Source organism: Gavialis gangeticus, unplaced genomic scaffold (assembly GCF_001723915.1).
Source record: "Gavialis gangeticus isolate Ggan-Ray unplaced genomic scaffold, GavGan_comp1, whole genome shotgun sequence".
Classification (NCBI taxonomy): Eukaryota; Metazoa; Chordata; order Crocodylia; family Gavialidae; genus Gavialis; species Gavialis gangeticus.
In genome coordinates, this window is record NW_017729031.1 from 70,519,750 (window position 1) to 70,543,204 (window position 23,455).

The window sequence follows — 23,455 nt, forward strand, 5'->3', positions numbered from 1 at the left end:
CTGATTATTTTTATGCTGGTGAGAGAGAATATAGCACGTCTACAAATGCCCAAATACGGTATATGTTTGAATGCATCATTCAGCATCTCTATAGAGGTAGTGTTTAGAAAATGATGGTTTTGGCACTAGAGTGGAAGTTGGTACACCTAGATTCAGTCACCGCTACTCAATATGCCTCCTATGAGGTGCTGGACCAATATGTAATTCGGGGCCTGATTTTTTTTTAATGGTTTTTCAAAATTCCAAGATGAAGAAGGTCATCTATAGAAATCAATGAGCATTGAACATATAGGCATTTTTAAACTCCTACTAGACATCTTCCAGCATTTTTAGGCACCTAACTACCTTTAAAAACTGACAGCTGCTTTCTTCGCTTCCAACTCCATAAAATAGAAATAACAGTACTTGGCCTAATACATTAAGGTTTGTGAGGCTCTCAGATGCTATGGGGGAAAGGGTCTATTGATAGCTTTGATACGTATTTACCTGGTAAAATTAGGGTGATGGGTACATTTACAGATAGATTTTAGTACTGTTACAGAAAAAAATAATATTATACATGTCTTTTTTTGATTTTGCTGTTTTGCAGACAAAACATGGATGCATACTCCAGAGGCTTTATCAAAACACTATATCCCTTATAATGCAAAGGTAAGAACTTTTTCCAGGGTATTTGCTTTGCAAAATTAGTTTTAAAAAGAGTAAAAAGATTTGCAAGAGCTTTTATCAAACAAAAACCTAGGAAAAAGCAGATAAAAGATACTGAAATAAAATAGATTCCTTTTGTAGATGCAAGAATCTGCAAGTATGTCTACCTATTTACTCTGCTTCTTCCTACCTGAATGATTGTGATGGTTGACTAAGACCCAATCCTGCATTCTTTTCATAGGCAATGTTCACCTTTAATGTAATAGATGCTAACTGACTGGTAGTTTTGGTGTACAAAAACAGTGTTAATGGGCTAGTAGATATTATAGGATACAGACAGAAGTGAGAATTTTTGCCTGACATGACCACAGAAAGCAATTTATAGCTGTGACCAAACACAAGTTCACAGCTGCAAACAGCTTAAAAAATGGCTGATTGTGTGAGAATCTGACCCCTCATTGCATAGATTCATAGATGTAGGGTCGGAAGGGACCTAAGTAGATCTTCAAGTCCGACCCCCTGTCCTGGGCAGGAGAGAGTACTGGGCTCATATGACCCCAGCTAGGTAATTATCAAGCCTCCTTTTAAAGACCCCCAAGGTAGGAGCCAGCACCACTTTCCTTGGAAGTTGGTTCCAGATCCTAGCCACCCTGACTGTGAAGTAGTGCCTTCTAATGTCCAGCCTGAACCTACTGTCAAACAACTTATAGCTGTTATTCCTTGTTACTCCGGGAGGTGCTCAGGGGAGCAGGGTCTCTCCCATTCCCCGCTGGTCCCCCCCTGCTAAGTTTATAGACAAGTTCAAGTCCCGTAGCCTCTCCTCGTAGGGTCTGCCCTGCTGTCCCCGGATCATGTGAGTGGCTGTCCTCTGGACCCTCTCGATGCCAGCCACACCTCTCCTAAAGTGCGGCACAAAGCCTGAAAGCTTGGAAAGAACAATTTTTCCAACTATTTAGTTGGTCCAATAAAAAATATATCACATCTACCCAAAGAACTTTGTCTCCCTGTGTCCTTGGACCAACACGGCTATAAACAACAACCATAGAGAATGTGTGGGATATTTTTAATTCCTGCTATTTATGTGAACCAACAAGTTTAATGCTAAAAGTGCAAAGTCATGATGTAATGACAATTAAGAAACATAGTTAGTTGGTGAGAGTATTTATGGAAGGTATTCTACAGTATTCATGGTGTTCCATAAGCACTCATTGTTATGTTTCATTGTTTTGTTAATGGAAGCAACAGTTCCCGTTCTTTTTCCTTATGAGGAAATCAGCTTCCTGTCCCCAGAGGAAAACAGTCCTTTGGGAATGAGGCATTGGTACAGCAGAGGAAGAAGAAAAGGACATGGTCATTTATAACTAAACACTGTGTCAGAATGTATACATACTGACGTTGCTGGGTTTTTGGTTGTGGCCATGTTGGTCTAAGGTCATAGGCAAGGTTCTTTGGTTAGATGTGATATCTTTTATTAGACCAAATCAGTTGGTCTAATAAACTAACTCAGTTGATCTAATAAAAGATATCACATCTAACCAAAGAATCTTGCCTACATACTAATGTTGCATAGATCACTAATTCTAGCAGACCTGAATTTTGAGTGCTTCATTTTTTTTAACCTTAAAATGTTCTTTTAATACTCTTTCCATATTTAAGATACTGATCCAACTGATAACAGTAATAGGCTGTCCATCCACTCTCTGGAGCAGCACTGGAGGGAAATGAGTTACACAGTTTGCGAGTGAGTTTCATCTTCAGTGGCAGTCCCTCATGGTTGAAGATGATTACTCCTATGGGTTAAGTGAAGGGTTGTAAATGAGTCCATTGGTGGCTAAGAAGGCCAATCCTAGAGCCACAGACTCTGGCAAATACCACAGTTGGTGGTTAAAGGAAGGGTCGGTCTTATTTCCTTCCCTTCCATTTCTGTCATTTTTCTGCCTCTGGCGCAAGATGGTTTTCTTCAAAGTATGATGTACCTTTTCTTACAAGGCATCACCATGTAGCCATGTCCCAGGCTAATTTTTCCCAATTTGTGGTGTCAATGCTGCACTTCTTAATGTTAGCCTTGAGGGTATCCGTGAAACATTTCCTGTGGCTCCTGCATGTCCTTTGTCTTTGGCTGAGTTGGGAGTATAGCATTTGTTTTGGTAAACATACAACAAGCACATGCACACAGTGCCCTGTCCACCACAGCTGATGTTGAATAATCAGTGCTTCCATACTGGTGGTGTTAGCACTAGTGAGGACACTGGCATTCATACAGTGATTCTCCCACTTTACTCCAAAGATCTTCTGCGATGGTGATGGTGTTTCAAGTTTTTCAGGTGGTCCTTGTAGGTCACCCAAACTTCACAACCATAGAGAAGTTAGGTTTATATAGCCTTATATAGCCAGTGCCTTATATAGGAGGAGCTTTGTTTGAGTCTTGATGCTGTGATCATTGAACGCACCATGGTTTGGTCTTCCGAAGAGCTGGCTCATTGAATCCTGTACTGGATCACCTTATTGGCTGTCTTTGAGAGATGGCTGCCAAGCTATGCAAAGCACTCAACATTTTCTAGCTCCTGTCCATCAATGAGGATCTTTGCCAGTGGAATTGATTGGCCTGGACCAAGCTGGTGAAACGCCTTGTTTTTCTGATATTAAGGGTCAGTCCCAGGCACCGGTATGCTTAAGAGAAGCATTTATGGGCTGTTTGTAGGCCTTCCTTTTGTGTGTAATGGCAGTTTCATAGATGTTTGCTGACAGAAGAGGAATGGTGAGGTTTGGGGATCTTAGATTGAATTCCAGATTCTGGAGAGGAATGTGATCTGAACACGGACATATCCGCCTAAAGTCAGACCCCTCAGAACTCTGTCTCTTCCTTTTCCGTAGTGCTATTCTTCTCACCTGGCCAGTGCCATGCTGCTCCATTTCAGTCTCCCCACTCCCTGTGCTTATTCAGCAAGTTTCCATTTCCTATCTTTCTGACTCAACATCCAATCACTCTTTCCACTCTCTAGCTTCTGTCCACCTGACCAAGTTCCCTGTCTCCAATGTTTCTTATTCCTATTCCCAGTTTTCTGTGTGGGCTTACTCATCAAATATCATCCTCAGTCCCTAGAACTACCTTGTTCAGCCACCCAATCAGTTTCTCTTGGCCAGCCTCCACCCAGGGTTGCCAGCCCAATAATTTTTTTGTGCTGAGTGTAGAGAAATGCTTTTATTACTGACATGTTTTTACTGTCATTTAAAAATATTATTGGAGTGTGACTTCTTCAATGGTATTACACCTTGCTGCCCCGATCACAGAGACCCTTTACTCCCTGACATCCTTGACTTCACCCAGCTGCCCACCTCCAACCCACTCCCAATGTTACTACCTCCAGCCCTGCTCATCTTGGCCTGGCATGGACTCCCATTAATGCCATTCCTAAGTTCTTGGCTCCACTCCACCCCACCCACACTGCCTCCATCCCTGTACCTTTGATGCAAGCAGCTGTTCGAGGCAGAAGATAGGCATAAGGATCCAGTAACAGCACAGGCTCTCATGGGTGGCAAAGCTCCATAGGTGCAGAGTGCTGTGCTCCCATTCAGGTAGCAGGTGGCACAGTTCTGCTCCATCATCTTTCTGTGTTGCTCTAGCTTTTTACTTGCCATGGCACTTAAAGCTTTGGCAGCTCCATGTTTTTATGGGAGGAAACATGTTTTTACAGACAGGTATTTTTAGGATCTGTTTTCATGGCATGTCCTTACGTTTACAGACAGTTGGCATACTTGTCCAGTGTCCTTCCACTCCCCCACAAGATGCCTTGTCCTTGTCTAGTTCCACAGTCCAAACTACAGTTCTGGTCCTGTCATTTGAATTAAGCAACATCCTCCTTCCAGCTGCCTGCCTCCATTGAGAGCACATGAAACACAGGCACTCTTCCCTAAATTCATGCTACTGGATTAAGTGAAACTTGCAGCAGTCCAGACATGTATTTGTAGGGAAAGTGCTGGTGTGTCCAGGCTGGAACATGCCCAGTGTGTTGGGGAATTTAGCTGCTGGAATGTGTGCAATCACTGCTGGACCTTCGTGAACTGCAATTTATCATGATCAAAGCATGGACAAATTGTCTTGGGGAGGAGAAAAAGAGCATTTTCGCACAAAAATAAATCTCTGACAAATTTTAAAGTCTTGTTCTACAAGATGTGCAGTAGCAGAACTTTTTTTAAGAAAATACCCCAATTTTTAACATGAATAAAACTTTCCCCTGGCTCTGTTCAAACACAAAAACTGGTTTAGGTGAAATAGAAAAAAAACCCATCATCCTGATACAGAGACATGATGTGAAAAGTTGGTGAAAATTTGCAGAGGTCATAAAGAATGAAAAGAAGGTCCTATCATGGAAAGTGATGGACAAACTTTATAAGCAGTATTAAAAGCCCTGTTTATAATAAAAGATATATAATTTCATCTGTGGATACTGTTTTCATTCCAGGAAATCCAGAACTACTTTGTGAAATCTACAGTATCAGATTAGTTTGTCAAAACATTACCTTTAATGCTTTAATGTTCCTGCTGACACTAATGTGATGTTTGCATGCTTAAATAGCTAAGTCGTTATCAATTTGTATTATAATATTTGTTGTACACCGTTCATCGTTATCATCATCTGAAATTATCGAACAAGCAATCAGTACTGACAATGGAAATTTCAGGCATATTCTGCTACTTGTCAGGTGTTTTTCTTCTTAAAGTTTCAAACAGAATTTGAAACCAAAGGATATATTACCCTCTCAATTTTGATGGAAGTAATGGATTTTATATTGTAATGTTTATAGCAGAAGGCAGCAAAGAATAGGTGAGATGTAGTAATATCCATAAAAACGACAACCTAGCATCAGGTATTGATGGCAAGAATCATGTCTAGTGGAAGGCAATCTTCAGGTTTATTGTAAATGTCAACCATTCCAAGGAAGGAAATGATTATTTTTAAACATATTATTTTAAATATTATTTTATTTTATAGCAAACTACATGGTTGAGTTCTTCTGTAATATCTCTACATTTAACATGAGTTCCTACCTTTAACATGGATTCCTAATAATGTAATGTGGGATCTCCCTGTTAGTTAGGCATTGGCAGACTATGCTGAGTACTCATCAAGATATCTCAGTATGCTACATTTGTGCTAAGAGACCTTTACTGAGTTCAGTTGAAGTGGCAACTTGATATAAAAGTATTTGGCTGACATACAATAGTTTTCTAGAAGTACCACAGTGTTCATTAAATAGACACTTCCAGGGCTAATAAAAATGGCCCTGCAAAGACCTGATGTTTCTCAGCAGTCAGCATTGTATAAATAAGATAGTATATCAAAAATGAAACTCTTGAAGGGCTTTTACATTCAGGGATGACAGTCAGTGATATAAATTCCCTGTCATGCTTTTATCTTGTATTTTGAAATCAATATTTTTAAGTTCTAGAGACCAAAGTTTGCCAAGAAAAGAAACACTGATTCTAACAGATCAAGCAGGGGGATTGCATATGAGTACAAACTGTGTTCTCTGTTTCTAAGCCCATACTTCAAAATGTGCTGCAAAATAGTAGTAGCAGCCTCAGAATTAAGTTAATATATTAAGTAAAAAAATATGAAGCATAGTAATGAACATTGTTTTTCATATTGCAGAAAAAGCTTGTACTAATATGCAGATCAGATATACAGCTCTAATATATGAAATGCATGGCTTTCCACAAGGTGTGATAATTTTCCTTGATATTCACATAAGAACAATTCTGATCTCAAGCCTCGGCTGGTGTCAGTTGGCCGAATTCCACTGATGTCAACTGAGCTACACAAGCCCATCCCACCTAAGTATCTGGCTCTATTACTTTTCTATTTCAATTTTAAAGTACCATTTTCATTGAATGTTAATTGTTTCAAATATTCTCCCTTTCTTTTAAGATTAGAGCATGTATACATGAGTGCGTCGTTGTTTTTATAGTGCTTTGATTCTGAACACTAATGTATATATATTAGGGCTGTGTGAAGATTTGGTTCCTGATTCAATTTGGCAGAGATTTGGCCTGATCTGGTGGCCAAAACTGCCTAAAAAGTCAAATTAATTAAATTTGATTACAGGAAATAACATAATTCCATTTGAGGCTGTAAGTTAGTTGACATCAGCTATGCGTATTTTCAAACATAATTTCTCCAGAATTAAAGCAGAATATTAACCTGTTTCTACAAATACAAAGATTTGGTTGAAGGTGATTTCAATATCTGATATGAGACAAGAGTTTAGTAAAGCACAAACGAAAACAAATTGAGATGATTATTTTTAAGTGCAGCTTGTCTTATCTCAAACATAGTTAAAGCTTATTGATAATGTACAGTACATTATAAACTCTAAAAATGTTCCACATCAAAAGAAGTTTAATTAAAAGAAGTTTAATGACTCTGCATATTACAGAATGGGCTTTTTATGTACAAACTGCAGAAGATCCATTGATAGTTTCATATTTTTAATAAAGAATTAACCGTCGATTGTATTTTTACACCACAGAAAGCCCAACACCTGCTTCCTTTATACCGATGACTTGTTTTCTATGAGATGCTTTTTCATGCTGACAGAACTCCAAGATGTAATTTGTTCCACTAGGTGAAAACTCTTGGCAATATGGAGTCAAAAAACAAGGGTTTTGCCCTTAACTTAAAAGGGTCCAGGATATCTCCCAAGAGGTCTGGTTCCCTATGTTTGTCTTAATTTAAAATTTAACAAAGGCTTTGTTGTTGGGTTTTTTTAAAATCTAAATATCTGAAATCGAGACAACCCAACTCCCTATTACTGCTGCATATATCATTTCTATTTTTTTTTGCATCTTTAAACTATCAAAATCTATTGAAGTCAATGACTATAAACTTCCAATGACATGAGCAGACTTGGATTGAGGGAAGAAATCCTAGCATATTAAAATCAATCAAACAATGACAGAATGCCTATGGAACTACCGATATTTGATCCTGAATGAATCACTCCACTGACATCATGGCCTTAAAAATAATTAAAAGCTTTATTTCATGTCAATCTATGCAGGGGAAGTTTTAACCAATAACTCTTTTTCAACTAATGGGAGACAAATTCTTGATGAAATTCAGTATAGCTAATTAGTATATATATATTTTTTGTAATGCTCTCTAATTCAAAAGCAGTTTGAATTTTATTTATTTTTTGCAGAAAAAAAATCTTTGCCTTCAAGGTAAATCTCCCAGGTTTTAGGCCAAATAAATTTCCCAAGACAAAATACTACGGTGAATAAAATATAACTTTATAATGGAAAATACTTGCATCTTTAATTATGTAGAGACTACTGTCTCTCCATAATCCTACACTATACTAAGGGATGTGTTTCTGCCAATATCAAGTCACTGCTGCCCAAAACAATTGTTTTGCTATACCACTTTTTATTATTAAACTATATTGTTTTCCAAGGTTTTGTATGTAGTCACTCAGTAATTTAGTGATTCCTTTCACATTACCCGACACATACTTTTTTATTATTGTTTTCTCAGATCTTTAAATGAACTGCTGAGTCCAATATTTGTTCTGGCTGTGTGCATCATACTAAGTAAATGGTTTTGCTGTCTACTTAGCCTGCAAGCCACTGTTGTATATTACTGTGTGATGCCACATCACACTCATGGGTATGTACAGGGTAAAGATGGGCGATAATTTGCTGATGACTCTGCTAATATGCCCTTAGCTAGTTTCAGGCACAATTCTTTCCATTCCATAACATTTTAAACTATTATTATGAATGAATTGCTTGATTGTTACTCAAATTCAGACTTCTCATTTAAAAAAGTAAAAATCTTACAGAAAATGCTATCAGAACTGCCTGGTTGTATTTTTCTGTTGAGGATCATTTGAAAAGGTTCCAGCTTGTCTAGAAATCACTACGCAACATTTTGTCAAGGGTACTTCATCCCAAATACTAAATGTACGGTCTGGAATTGGAATCATAAACTACATACTACTCATGCAATGCTGCCATTATACATTGCTGTTAAATATCCCACAACAAAATTGTGCTCAACCGCAGTGTATGGTACCAGTCTTGACTTCAGTACAAAAACTGTGTTCACAAAGACTCTTAACTTACTCGCATCTGCTTTTAAACAATTCAGGCATTATCCTGAGTGTCATCCCCACTCAAGAATGTTGTTACAATAACTTTATTCGTTATACTTAATGGAGTTGTAGCAAATCTCTGGATGAGATTACACATTACAGTTTGCACATGCTAACTATAAGGAATGTTACACAGTGTTAAATTAGCAGATGCTGTGAGCAGTCCCATATTGAAGATTATTAATCTCTAACATGCACAGTTTAAGATTGCCTGCTAGAGGGGTGATGAGCAGGGGCATGCCTAGGAGCTTCCCAAGTCTTTTGTGCCTGCCACACTCACTGAATCTTGGCCAAGCATAGGCTAGTGGTACAGGGAAGAGCCTCCCTGCACCATTTGGATTGGCCCCCACCACCACTCGAATCCCATCCCCCACAGTCCAGATCAGCCTGCTTGAATTGTGGATCGCCTCCTTTCAATGCAAATCATCCCAAGCGACAATGGTAGTGTGCAGGGGAGAGATCTCCCTCCCTGCCCACTCCTAGACTCCTTGTAGCCCACACTGCCCCAGACTGGCACCAGGGGAAGAGGGATTGTGGGGGCAAGGAGCTTCTGGACAGCCACAGGACCCAGCAGATACACAAGGATGGTGCAAGCTGTAGGGAGCCAGAAGCAGGCAGAGAGGCAGAAGCTCATTGGGTTGCTCAGCTCAGCAGGGCAGCAATCTGGGGAGGGAGGAGATGATTGCGGGGAGGGAGGCAAACAACAGGTTGCATGATCATGGTGACAGGGCAGTGATCCACATGGTGAGGGGAGATTGGGGTAGCAGGAGAACCAAGGAGAGGGTAGAGGGTGTGATTTGATGGGGTAGCCTGATAATTCCATGCCCACTCACCTCCCCTTCCCTCTTTCCCCCTTCACTCTAGGTCCCCTACCCCTGGTTCCCAGCCCCCTTTCATCCCTTTCCTCTCCCTCTTCACTTGCTCCATCTCAACTCACCTACTGCCTGGCAGTCCCTAGCTGTCAATCTACTACAGGGGCAGGAAAAATACAACCCACGGGTCAGATCCAGCATGCCAGACAATCCCATCCAGCCTGTGGGTGCCCACCAACTAACTGTACATCACCCAGCCCACGTGCCTTACTCTCACCCTGGTGTACAGAAGGGCTTGGCCTCGCCACCACACAGGTTACGGGTGGTGGTGATGCTGCTGCTACTGCTGAAGCTACCAGGTGACCTGCTCAGCTTCCCTGGTCTCCAGCAGCTCCTCCTTGTCTCCCTGCTGCAGTGCTTGCTCTGGGCAGCAGGTAGGGAAGTGGCAGGGTTGGGGAGAGTTATGGTGGGGAGAGCTGCAGCTAGGCAGTGGGGGGCAATGGGCTGGTGCTAGGTTGACGGCAGCATGAAGCCTGTGCCCAGGGGGTGGTGGGAGTGCACAGCTCAGGTGGGTAAGATGTGGGTGTGAGGGGGGAGAGTGGGGACACCCTACACTCACCTCTGGCATACAATTCCCACTGCTGGTGGCAGCCCCACCAGCAACAAGCAGGAGCCCTCATGGTGCTGCCACCTGGGGGCACATGGCTTTAGCCAGCATTGTACATGGCAACAAGAAACACAGCTAGGCCATCCCATGTCTATCGCGTGGCAGTCCCCACAGTGCATGTTCAGCTCTAGGCACTCGCACACCAACAGGGCAAGCTCTGTTATTTTTTAGGTAGTCAAATAAGTGTTAGTTAAGAATGGACAGGTTCTAAGGATGCCTTGAGTATAACAAGGTGTCACTTGAGTGTAAAAAGGTTGAGACTCACTAGGCTAAAATCTTTGAGAACAATGAGAAAAAACAGCAGAAAGTGAGCAACTGTCTTTTCTGTTCCAGTGTGAATTTTGAGATCTTCCTGCTAGACAATTGGCTTTCCAAGGGAAAGCGAGTTCTGTTAATCCCAGTTTAGAATACATTTTCACTCTTCTCAGTGACTGTGACGGGAGTATCTCTGCTGGAGCCTTTCTATTGGTGGCTCCGCCCTCCTGTTCTAGGCTAACAGCCTGCTTACTCGCTTGCCATGCCTTGATCTTAATTGATTAATTGACTGATGTAATTAGTGGGAGGCTGCCCACTTTATGCGCCCTGGTGCCAGGGGGTGCTATCTGCGGCTCCTTTTTCCACCCCTACACCGCAGCCCAAGCCTCGCAGATAGTACTAATGTGGTCCTTGCCTTCTCTCTCAGAGGCTCCTCGCTGCCCCCTTTACTCTGGGGCTCCTCACTGCCCCCCTTGCTCTGGGGCTTCTCATCGCCCCCTTGCTCTGGGGCTGGGGCCAATGCACCCCAAATGCTGCGCCCTCTCAGGCGCCAGGGTCCCCACGCTACTGTGGAGTCCCTATGAGGCCTCCTTCAACCCCTAATAGCCTCACCCGGTCCTCTGGTTAAAACAGTAAATGCAAAAACACAAAGCCCCTGGGCTATAACATAAAACTAAACCATCCGGTCAAAACAACATCCGATCCCTACTGGGAAAATACTCCAACCCATGGCAGCAACCAGAGGATGCTCATGCAGTTGATCTTCTCCTCTATCTCTGCACTGGCCAAGCTCCCCCCTCCTTGGCCACCAGAGGGGAACTGCCCTACTGGCGTCATGCCTGGGCTTACGAAGGGCCAAGCCCTGCCCCTTCCTGTCGACTGGTTCCATTGGTTGCCCTAGCAACCAGCACCTGTGCTGCCCTGGTGACTGGCAGTTAAGCCTCCCCCTTCTCGCCACTAGGGGTCTCTCCCGAGCCATTTCTGCTTTCAGGCACAGGGCACCCGAGTGCTGTGTGACAGTGACCTTGCCTGAAAACCCAAGGCATCAGCTGAGCAGGCAGTATTCAGCTCTGGAAGGGGAATGAGATTAAATGACTTTATTAACACCATTAAGTGAAGATTTCAAATTCTTTAGACAGTTGTTCAAAGATATGTGGGAAGAAGGAGAGAAAAATTGGGAAAAATATGGATAAAGGATTTTGGGAAGTGGATGAAATTGGGGTTCAGCCAGGCTACAATATTAACATTGAATAGAAAACTGTGGAGGTATCTGATATGTTATGCCACCAACCCTCAAATTGAAGATAGTTAAATGATAATAATTAATAAGCTAGGTTGGTTAGGACTGTAAAAAATATCACAAATGAAGTGGCCATATTTTTCAGTGTGCTCAATTCCCAACAATTGCAGTATTTATTTTTTCTCAATGATAGTTGGTAGTTGCTCAGTCCTTTTGAAAATCAGGCCACATATTTAGGCATCTGAAGATAAAATCTAGCCCTAAATGGTTACAAAGCACCTTGGTAGAAAGATGAATAATTGAATTCCAGTCTCTGGTATCTTCAGTTGTTTAGTTCCAAAATTATTCTTTTCTGCCTATTAAGTTTCCTGTCAACAATTAAAAATTACTGTAATGTAAATAATATATTTTATTTGGCTTCTATACATGTGAATGCTCATAAATTCAACAACATGGTTGTGTGTGTATGCTTTAATGAAAAAAATAACAAACAGAAAGTAATGAGTTGCAAACTGTCTTGAATGTAAATTTTGAGATCTTCAGTCCGCTCATCAGTGGATGCAAGGGTCACTTGATAGATACGTGGTTTCTAGCATCCATGTATGCTATGTTTGCTTTCTGCATGCAATGTTTATCCACAAACTTGGATACCATTGGACCATGTTTCATATAAACAGTTACAGACATTAAAGTTTCAAAATGTCATATTTAATTCTCTTTTAAGATATCAACAGGCTAAGTTTTTTGATAATTCATGTAGCAGTCTACTGCTGCCGTACTAGTATAGCTATTCAGAGAATATTTCAGTTATTTTATGTACCTGAAACAGAATATTAAGGTAGCTGTTTTTTTGCAAAAGCATGAATTTGGAAAAAGATGTCAGACAACTTGAACACAAGCTGTACATAAGCCAACACGTAATAAACTACATGTATTTTTAATCAATAGACATGGTAGACTGCCATTTAGGCAGAGTCACAACACCAGAGGGAGCACATTATAACTGAGCTACCATTAAATTTTATATCTAAGTACTTGTTAAAAAGTTCAAAACAACTATTACTTGACAGGAGCAATACAATGCTATCACATAAAAATACACATGGCCTGCTTCCAGTTGACGTTGCCCCTAGCCCTCAGTTAATAATGAATGTATATCTATAACTGTAGCTATACAACTTCAAACCTTTCAGATCAAAGAACACTAAGAATTGTCCAGATTCAAGAAAAGAAGTTATGGCACCTGTCCAACCAACTTTATGAGCAGTCTCCTTGACTCTCTCATGCTTAAATTCTAGCTACGACTACTTGGAAAGTTAAAATGAAAAACAGTTAAATACCTTGCTGAATTAGGGCCTCTGTCCTCTGACTCTAATACTAATGTATTATATTTCAGACCTGTAAGCAAAATTGTAGAAATAATTGTAGGTGTGTTGAAAGAGCCAAATGTTATTTAGGTTGCCTCTCACTTCCAGGAGCTTGAAATTTGGAACAAGAATGGCTTTCTGGATGGTACCATTGCTGTTCCTATGGAAATCTGCCCAAATTTGGCCACAGATACAAACCTCTGAAACATCTAAGTTCACACATGTTCCATAATAGTTTGTTGGAGATTTGCTGGTAAATCTCTAAAGGGTCCATACTCAGTGTGGAGTATCTACTGTACTGCATGCGAGTGATCCCAACAGAATGACTGAGCATGATCTAGACTGGGGACGCAGGGACTTCATAGGACATCATCTGGAGTCCCTGTGTCAGGCTGAGACAAGGATAAACATATGAAGTCACAGGAGAAAGTTGTCTCTTATTCTTCCATGTTTATGGGTTTGCTTGTTTATTTATGGTTCTCTGGGTTTATTTCTGTTAGACAGAGAAGTTAAATGAGTTGGATATTTTTGGGAGGCAGTCTGTTTTATTTATAGAGAATATACTCAGTTTGTGTCCCTTCATAGACACAAATAATAGGAATGAGGAGACAGGAAGTGGTTTCCTTGCTCAAAGTTTTCAGATCAACTTTCCTCTACCCCCAAAAACCTCCATCTCTTCTTCTCAAGGCTGTCAGCTAAATTGCTCTTCTTTCCATCTGCTAGGGTTGTATTCCTCCTTTACTTTATGGTTATGTCCTGACTCTTACTCATTCACACACATGCACAGCTGCAGAAATCAATGCCATAGCCCTTGGGTTTACACTTATAGATCTCCAGAGAAACACCTCACTTCATTTGGTTATAGCTTGTTCAAGTCTAACTGCATAACTAGTGGCTTGGGAACTCACTTCTTTAGTTTCAGCAGGTGAGCTTCCATGGGTCTGGATAGGCTCTAGCCATCATCTTTCTTTGGCCTCCCATGTGTCCATGGCACTAAGTCTGTGCGCCAGCCTCTCACAGATGAGTAGTCCCAGGCCTCCTGTTCTGCTTCCCTCCAAACTACATTGCAGTAATGTAAGTACCGTCTTTACATGACCTCCACTTCCTGCGAGAAATCTGGGTGACAGTTTATCCCGCTAGGGAGCTCTGATACTTAAAGCAAACATACATACAGATTTTGAAAAAGTTGTATACTAACTACTTCTTACTTTAGATACTTGCTATATGTTAGCTCTAACCAGATCTGTGGCTGATTACAGTCACATTCTAGCATAGCACTGCTCCCCGTGTTAACCTTCTCCATTATCTCCAAACACAGTTTTAAAATAGTGAATTTTGCTACTATACAGATCTTTTTAGAGCTATTTTCTCTGTCCAATTTCTTTTCAAACAGGCTTCTAAAAACAGTTGATTTCTGTGGAGCTTGCTATCAGTAACTGTTTGTCCACTAACAGTTCTTTTGTTCTTCTTTGAAATTCATCTCCTTTGCAACTCTTCCAGATTCTGCAGCAGTGTAATAATGATGTTGCAGCCATGGTGTTCCAGAAATTATGCGAGAGGCAAACATTTCTTAGAGTGGTATAGTGCTGTATCTTCTACAGCTACATTCACAGTTCTAGTCTGAAATTCTGTGTCTCATATCTTATCAGATATAGGCCCATATTTATTATTATTATTTTGGGGGGGGTTAGTTCTGGGACCCACTCTGTTCTTTGTAATAGTTGATATATTATTGTCAGTACTAAATAGAGTCCCAACCAAAGACTATCCAGTGTAGGGCTAGTACCCTTCCTTCACTTCAGATTTTGGAATCAGACTAGGTATTATCTTTCAAATGTTCCCTCATATAACTCCTTCCATTTTAAGAGACTTGCTACATTATTAACTTTAAGTGACTGGCTTTCTCTAAATCAGACCCCCAAAAGGGGTGTGGCCACCCCTTTTGGGGGTCTGATTTAGCTCCATGCTGTATCTCAAGTACTTGTCACAGATCCAGATAATGGTGCCTTACAGCCACAACAGCCTGAGTGCTGGACTAATCACTTCAGCTGCTGGCAATTCTCCCTCTATTTTGCTGGCCATTCATTTGATGATCAATATGATGTTAAAGTGTGCCATGTTCATTTTTTAGAGAGTCTTTCTTTCAGATAGGCTTTTTATCATTTGTACAGTAGAATAGGCTTTTTTATCATTTATGTGCTATAATCCAACCGTTCCTGGGCTTCTGTGGATTAGAAACTGGACACTCTAACAGGACAAAGCAGCTGCTGAAATTGTCTTGTCTTGACAACATACTCTGGCTGATCCAGCCCCTCATACAGGAATATCTCTACCCTGTGGTTTCCTTCTCAGCAACACTCAGGTTGCTAGTCGCATCATAAATCTGTCTGACCCTTCTAGACTTTGAGTTATGTAGCTGGAATTTCCAACCTGACTGGACACTTGGTAGCAGTTGCCCCAACAAAGATTTTATCTATGGCTATACATCATCTCCGGCTTTACAAGGAAACTTTCAGCTATTGTTCTACTCCTATTTGAGCTTTTAGTCATCACTGATTTCTTTACACAGCTCCATTATTTGTTTCATCAGTAGAAATAGTTTCTCTTCTTGGATTCTCTCTCTGATGGCCCACACTATTGTTGTCCCTTGGCCCAAGCACTTAGCCAAACTCTTTCAATGCTTTCTCAATTTGCTTCTTTCAGAAAGAGACATGACATTTATGAGCCATAGAATCATGAAAGAGGGAATGAACCTCAGGTGGTCATCTAGTTCAAACCATGCTTGAGGCAATAGCATCCCCATCTAAACCAGCATAAACAAATATTTTTTTTTGAGCCTGCTCTGAAATTTCCAACTTCTCTCCTCAGTATTTTCTTCTCCAGACTAAATAATCCCAGCATCTGGCCTTTCCTCGTCAATCATATTTAAGTCTTTTGTTGCTCTCTACTGGGCTCTTTCAAATTTGTTTACATCTTTCTTAAAGTATAGTGACCAAAACTGACCACAGTACTGCTGGTAAGATTTCTACTATGCTGAAGAAGTGGAAGGATTGCTTTCCTTGACATGTAAGCAACACCCCTATTAATACAGCCCAGTACCTGTGACAGGAGTGCCACTATTGGAGCCTCTCCGCGTATGGCTCCGCCCTCCTGTAATGGGCCAACCACCTGCTTACTCATCTGCCATGCCTTGATCTTATGTAATTAATAGAATGCTGTAATTAGCAGGAGGCTGCCCATTTATATGCGCCCCGATGACAGGGGGCGCTATCTGCGGCTCCTTTTCCTCCCCTACACCGCAGCCCAAGCCTCGCAGATGGCGCTGGTGTAATCTGACTCTGGCCCTGTTATGTCTCGGCCCTCTTATTGCCCTCGGGGTTCCTCGCCACTCCTCTGCCCTCTCGGGGCTCCTCGCCACCCCTCTGCACCCTCGGGGCTCCTCGCCACCCCTCTGCACCCTCCGGGCTAGGCTAATCCACCCCACAACAAACTGCGCCTTCTTCAGCACCAGGAACCCCCACGCTACTGGGGGAGTCCCTATGAAGCCTCGTCCAACCCCTACAGCCTCACCCGGTCCTCCGGTTAAACAGTAAACACAAACACAAAGCCCCCGGGCTATAACATAAAGGTAAAACCATTCAGTCAGAATCCCTACCAAGCAAAATACTCCAGCTCACAGCAGCAACCCGCGGATACTCATGCAGCCAAACTTTGGCCTTCTCTCTGCACTGGCCGAGCTCCTCACTCCTTGGCTGCCAAAGGAGGAACTGCCACCCTGGCCTCCTGCCTGGGTTTAAGAAGGGCTAAGACCTGCCCCTTCCTGTCAGGGGGTTTCGCTGGTTGCCCCAGCAACCAGCACCTGTGCTGCCCTGGTGACTGGCAGCTGAGCCTCCCCCTTCTCACTGCTAGGCGCCTCTCTTGAGCCCCCCCTGTTCTCAGGCGCAGGGCACCTAAGTGCTCTGCGACAGTACCCTATTGGCTTTTTTGCACCAAAGAACACCATTACCTCATATTCAGATTGTGGTCCACTATAAATCCCATGTCCTTTTATGCACTGCTGGAGCCTAGCCAGTTGTCTGTATTTGTGCATGCAGTTGTTCTGTCCCAAGTTCAGATCATTTCTCCAGTTTATTAAGGTCATTATGAATCCTAATATTCCCATATCCAGGGTGACTGCAACTCCACTCGACTTGGTATCATCTGCAAACTTCCTAAGTATACAGTCAGTCCCACCTTCCAGATCATTGATTAGGATATTAAACCTGGCACAGATAATAAATAGACCCAGCATGACCTCTAAGAAACCTCATTCAATATCTCCTTCCAAATAGACACTAAGCCATTTTTAACCACTCTTTGAGAATGATGTCTCAACCACCTATGTAATACTTCAGAGTACTTTCATCAAGACCATATTTTCTTAGTTTACTAATGAAAATGTCTTGGTTGACCATATCCAAGGTCTTTCTACAATCAAGGCCCCTCCAATGCTCTCTGTCCATCTACAGAGCCTGTCACCTTGTCATAGAAGGAAATCAGGTTTGTTAGGCATGACTTCCTCTTGGTGAATCCATGGTGGTTATTATAGAGCACCTTATTCTCCTTCATGTGCTTAGCAATAGATTCCTTGAATGACTTGTTCTGTGATCTTTCCAAGTATTAGGGTGAGGCTGATTTTCTTCCTGCATGTCTGTGAAATACTCTTATACTCCCCCCTAGTAGTGTGGCCAAATTTCCACTTTTTGTAGGATTCCTTTTTGAGTTTTAACTCATTGAAGAGTCCACTGGTTATCTAGGAAGGTCTTCTGCTGGAATTCCTGTCCTTGCTTCATGTAGTGGATAACTTGTCCCTTTCCCCTTAATATGATCTCCATAAGGAACAAACAACGAAATCTCCTCACTCCTTTCACCCTTAGGACTTCATCCCAGAGGATCCTATTTAAGACATTAGTTGAAACTTAACATGGTATTTTGTTTATCAGCTTAGAGTCTGACCCTGTTTCCATCAGTGTCCCTGGAAACCAGAAAGTGCTTTTCCTGGTGTATAATAGCCTTTGGTTTCTTTCAACCTGTAGCATATCTTTGGTTTATACCACTCTTTGTTATGACTTGCATTAAATATCAAAGTGTAGTTGTTACCATCTTCATCCACTTATCTAAAACTACTTCATAACAATTAGCTATGAAGTAAGATAATTGAGAAATAAAAACTTAATATGTTCAGCTAATGCAAAGTAAAAGATTTTCAGCAATTGGTTTATAGGAAAACCAATAAGCTGAAGACTGTGATTACAAGGCTTTTCCAAATAATAGTCCTGTAAATGAATAACTCTTTGGATTCACTTCCTATTATAAGGTTAACAAACAAACAGATTTATGAAAATGCCTGTTCTGCTGTTAAGCATGGCATGTGTATTCTGAAGCCTCATGAAACTGATTATTTTAAATGATGCTCATAATGGGCTTTAACATTTGCATTAATAAAGATAAAACAACTGGCACAGAGTGGAGCTTCATGCATTATGTAGTAATATATACTCTATCATTAGTAAAGTTTTTTTGATATTCTTAAACAGTTGTGATGGTTATAAAAGCTGCAAGAGTTGAAAGATGGGCAAACAGTTTTAAATGGTAGTGATCATGAATAGAGATGTTGGATGATAGGAAGATAAAGAAATGCTGCTGAAAGCAGAGGCTGGATCCTACCTCGAGTCTTGCAAATACTATTCAGCAGCTTGCATTTAAAATCTTACACCCTAACATACAAGGAACTCACATAGACAGACTCTAAATTCCATTGAAGTCAGAAGGGATCTTTGCAGACACTAATGTTCTCCAAATTTGTATTAATTATACAATATGTAATTTGACTTTATTGACAATTCTAAACAGTAGTAGTGTTTTTAGGACATTTCTGTGGTTATTTGTGCAAGCCCAAATCAATTAACCTTTGGTCAAAAGATTTTAATAATAGCAAGACAGTCACGCTGCTGTCTATAAAACCAGCCTCAGTTTATATAACCAATTATTTCATGCCATGCTTACATATGAAGAAACCTTGCTTACAGGCAAAGGCATATTTTAAAGCAGTAGTTTTCAACCTTTTGGCCCCGCAGGCCAGCACAGTGGCATGGAGCCCATCTGTGGGCTGGATCAGTCCCTGGGCCCCAAGCAGTGCTCCCTCCCTGCCTCACTGGATTGAACCCTGGGGTTTTCTGCACTGTCCCACTGGGTTGGCAGGGGGGAAGGGAGTTGGCAGTGTCCCCTCTTGCCTCCCATGCATTCCCCCTCTTGCCCCCCACATGCCTGGTTTAGGTCCCAGGGGGCTGGGACTGTCGCTTCCCACACCCCTTGCATTGTACTTGGTTCCTGGGCGTCTAATACCACCCTTTTCAAGCCCTCACAGTGATCTTGGGCTTGTGCCCCAGGGCTCCCCAGGGGTCCAGAGATTTGGCAGCAGGGGAGCACTGCCAAATACCCATGGCTATGGGGAGCCCCATGAGCCAGATGAGATGGTGCTGTGGGACTGGTCTGGAGGTTGAGCACCCCTGATTTAAAGCAATGTCTGTAAATGATCTTACTAGTTTTCCTATTTGTCTGAATTTTTGTTCTGAATATCTTTGAGTTAAGAACTATTTCTGGAACAAAATAACTACCATTATCTATGTAGACCTGTAGGAGAATGAGCAAATGAATATTTACGACTGCATTCCCCAAAGGCCCTCTATTTTGTAGAGTCATTACTACTATGTAAAAAAGAAATGAAAAGGTGTCACCAAGCATTTTTTGGTTGTTGTTGGTATTTTACACAAAGGCAAATGATTACACAAAATACAAGGCAGCTGGGGAGTAAATTATAATACTGTTTGAAATACCTTTTGTATTCTTTTGGAGAAAATGAGAAAGTAGTCTATAGTAATATCTCAATTTGGATGCAGGGCAGAGAGAGCTAACTTGGGTGTAGAAATTAAGGAATTGCAATGGTGGTTAAAGATGAAAGATAAATTACACAGACATTGTATTCGTTACATAGCTATCCAGTTTATTTCATGTGTATCACACATACTTTATGCATGTAGCTGCAATATTCCTTGTCATATTGTTTTTATTTACATGCTATATTCCAAAATGCACATAATTTTTGTTAGCAATGTGAAAGCATATTGTCAAGAAAATGGCTTCCTGTTGAAACATAAACAAGTAAGATTTCACCTACTAATTTTCTACCTACTAATCTTAGGTTAGTTGCTGTGTTCATACATATATTTATGGTGACTGCTGGCAAATATTTAGCTCTCATGTAGATAATTCATACCTAAAAATGATGCTTCATCAATTTGATAGCTCCAAAATTTCCTACATTAAATAGCTCTGAGCATTTGGTATCTGTATATGAGCATTAGTGTCTGTATATGAAAAAAAGAATATGAGGAAAGCACCTAATAGAAGCAGCTTCTAAAACTGCTATTTTTCTCAATTAAAAATAATTTAACTTATTAAACCAATATCAACAGTAGAGCAATGTTCTGTAAAAAGCTAGTCTTATTAAAGCACTGAAAATCTTCAGCTTCTTTTTTACAGTTTGAGGGTTGTCAGTATCTTTGCAGGAATTCCTCAATACCTGACATGACTGGATTCCAAACTATGTACCTAGAAGAAGATATTTGATGGGTTAGTAAATGATTTGGGTTTTTCCATCCAGAATAAACAAAATAGTATATGAAAAAAGGGGAGAGACCAAAGTCATTAAAAATTTTGTGCAATAATCTGTGACCCTTTTTACTTGTAATTTATTTTGCCATCTTTCCCTGGACCAGCTTTAAATTACCAATTAGTCTTGTTAACATACCCCTCCAGGAATTCTTGCTGGACCATTATATTGTCTAATATACTAAAGGCCAGTCTTACATCAGGTGATTGTTCCCTCTGAAATCACAGCAGCAGTTGTAGAAATGTGAGACTGCTTGAAATGGGATTTTAACCTACCTCCTGGCTGCCAGGCCCCAGGTGGGTTAAATGTCTGGTATTTCAAGTAATACAGTATAAAGCGTAAATACCAGTCAGAGTTTTCAGAGTATCTCACTATTCTGTAAATATACAGAACCTGATTCTTATTAAAAATAAATTAACTTTTTTTGCTCAGTTATGGTCACCTTTCTATAACACCGTTGTGTATAGTCATCTTTCTTTAAAGAAGAACCGAGCCCAAAGGTGGGTGTTACCATTGTGTCAGAGACTTCTCAGTCTGTCACACAGCAGCAGCTGAGTCCTTTTTCTGTTGATATTTTTATTCACTAAATAAAATCAGGAAGCCCAACCAACACTAAGCTATTAAAAATAAATAGAATTTGACCATTAAAAAAATACCAAGCTAACACTAACTTTAGAATACCAATAGCAATAACCACTGCTCAACTGTTAAAAGATATTTTCCCAACAAAAATAAAACATCATGAATCCCACTAGCAGCTAGTCAAAGCCACATGGTAAACATAGTCATTTCAGAAAAATCCATTTAGCATTTATTGAACTCTCCATCTTCATGTAGAAGTTCTTCCTTAAAGGGAAAATTTTGGGTAACCCAGATTGCTAACTCCATTGCTAAGCAATAAAAGAGCTCTATTGCAACAGTCATGTCTACTAGCCAGAGCTCTCTAACCGTATCAATTTTTCTCCTACATCAGAGGCAGCACTAGGGAGAGGGCTGGGGGGAGGGCCTATAGCCATCTCAAAATTCGCCTTAGCCCCCCCCCCGTAGCCACCCCTCCCAGCACTGCCCCGTCCAAGTCCCCTGCCTCCCCCTCTACTCCCCGAGCTGCCACCACCCACCCCATGCAGCTGAGCCATCCCACTCCTGCCCACAGCCTGCAGAGGTGCAGTGCTTTAAGTGGTTATTGTTAAAAAAAAAACAAAACAAATAAGTATATTTGGCCAGAAGATATATAGTGCAGCCTGTCCCCCACAATTTTCTCTTTAGCCCACCTCAGTCCCCCCACCAGAAAGAGGCTGGCACTGCTCCTGTCCTACATGCAAGTTTTCTACAGGGAGCATAAAGGCAGCTTAGAACCAACCTTCCTCCTTTATCTTCTGATCCTAATCTGTGTTATGTTTTCTCTTTCTGGGAAGAAAGGCCAAGACTTAAAAGTAGTCTCACTTCTTGTGTTTCAGAATGTAGGAAACCCCCAAAACAACCATTCCCATGGAGGTGTTGTATAAAGTCTGTCATTAGGCTTTTATATTTTATCAGAAATACCTAATACTGGCCACTATTTAAACAGAAGGCTGGGCCCCATTGCTACAGTGGGTCTTACTAAACTTGAACGTTCTTCACATTTTCTTACCCCCTCAATTTTAGATATTTCCTAATATTGTGGCATAGTTAGTATTTCTTCTCACCTTCTGATCTCCCCAGTACATGAGGACATGCACACAAAATCTAGAAGGTAACTGAGCCCAAGACATCCCCTGTTCAAAGCACATTTAGGAGACTAAGATTATTTACTCATGTGAAAATGTGGAGATTATTATAGATAGTCAGTTTGAGGAACTACGTAGGAGCATCCTACTTCTGTAGGAGAAACTTAATTATAGCTCTAATATAAAGCTCATATTCTTGTGCAGAGAGCCCCTGAAATCTGAAAGATTTAAAGAGATAAGAAAATAAGCAAATCACAATTTTACTCAATAGACTATATAGCAGGGAATGCAAATCCTGTTTAAACTGGATTACAGGATAATGGCTGGAATCCTAATGAAGTTAAGAAGAGTGTAGGACTGTTTAAATCATATTGACCTTACAATGATGTAGAGTTTTAAAGCATTACTACAACATTTAAGGGTATAAAAGTTGTGAAAATTGCCTTGATAAATGCTGGCATATCATAATGGCAGAATTGCCAGGGCAAAAACAGAACCAGAAGTATTTTAAGTACCTGCTCATGACTCTGTACTGACTGATTCTATTTTAAAAGAGAGTAGAGATTGTAACAGTTGCTATTTATTTGTGTAACAGTAGTTTCCATTGATAGGAAGACCCAGATGTTAGGGCTGTGCAAAGCTTCAGTAGCCTATTCAATTTGGCCTGAGTCCAGGGCCGAATCTCCGAATCCGAACTGAATTGGATTAGAAGTTCTGAATCGAACTGGAAGCCTCCATATTGAATTGGAAGCCTCTGAATCAATTCAGAGATTCAGGCAGTGCCTAATTGCCGCCACAGGGAGCTGGACCTGGGCTCTTTGATAGTAAGTAGTGGGCAGGGGGGCTGGAGGAGTGGGGAGTGGGCCATGGGGGAACCCCTGCCCAGCCCCAG

The 23,455-nt window shown here is 41.1% G+C and overlaps 1 protein-coding gene across 3 annotated transcripts in view; it reads left to right on the top strand.

Annotated features, from left to right (window-relative positions):
• GULP1 (GULP, engulfment adaptor PTB domain containing 1) overlaps window positions 1-23,455 on the top strand; it is a 169,828-nt gene that overhangs the window by 42,483 nt on the left and 103,890 nt on the right. For all 3 annotated transcript variants that reach the window (XR_002098643.1, XM_019523070.1, XM_019523072.1), the window contains exon 4: window positions 590-651. Coding sequence is in view for 2 of the 3 variants with exons in the window: in XM_019523070.1 (XP_019378615.1) it covers window positions 590-651 (62 nt within the window). In the remaining variant the exon portion in view is untranslated. The remainder of the gene's footprint in view (window positions 1-589; window positions 652-23,455) is intronic.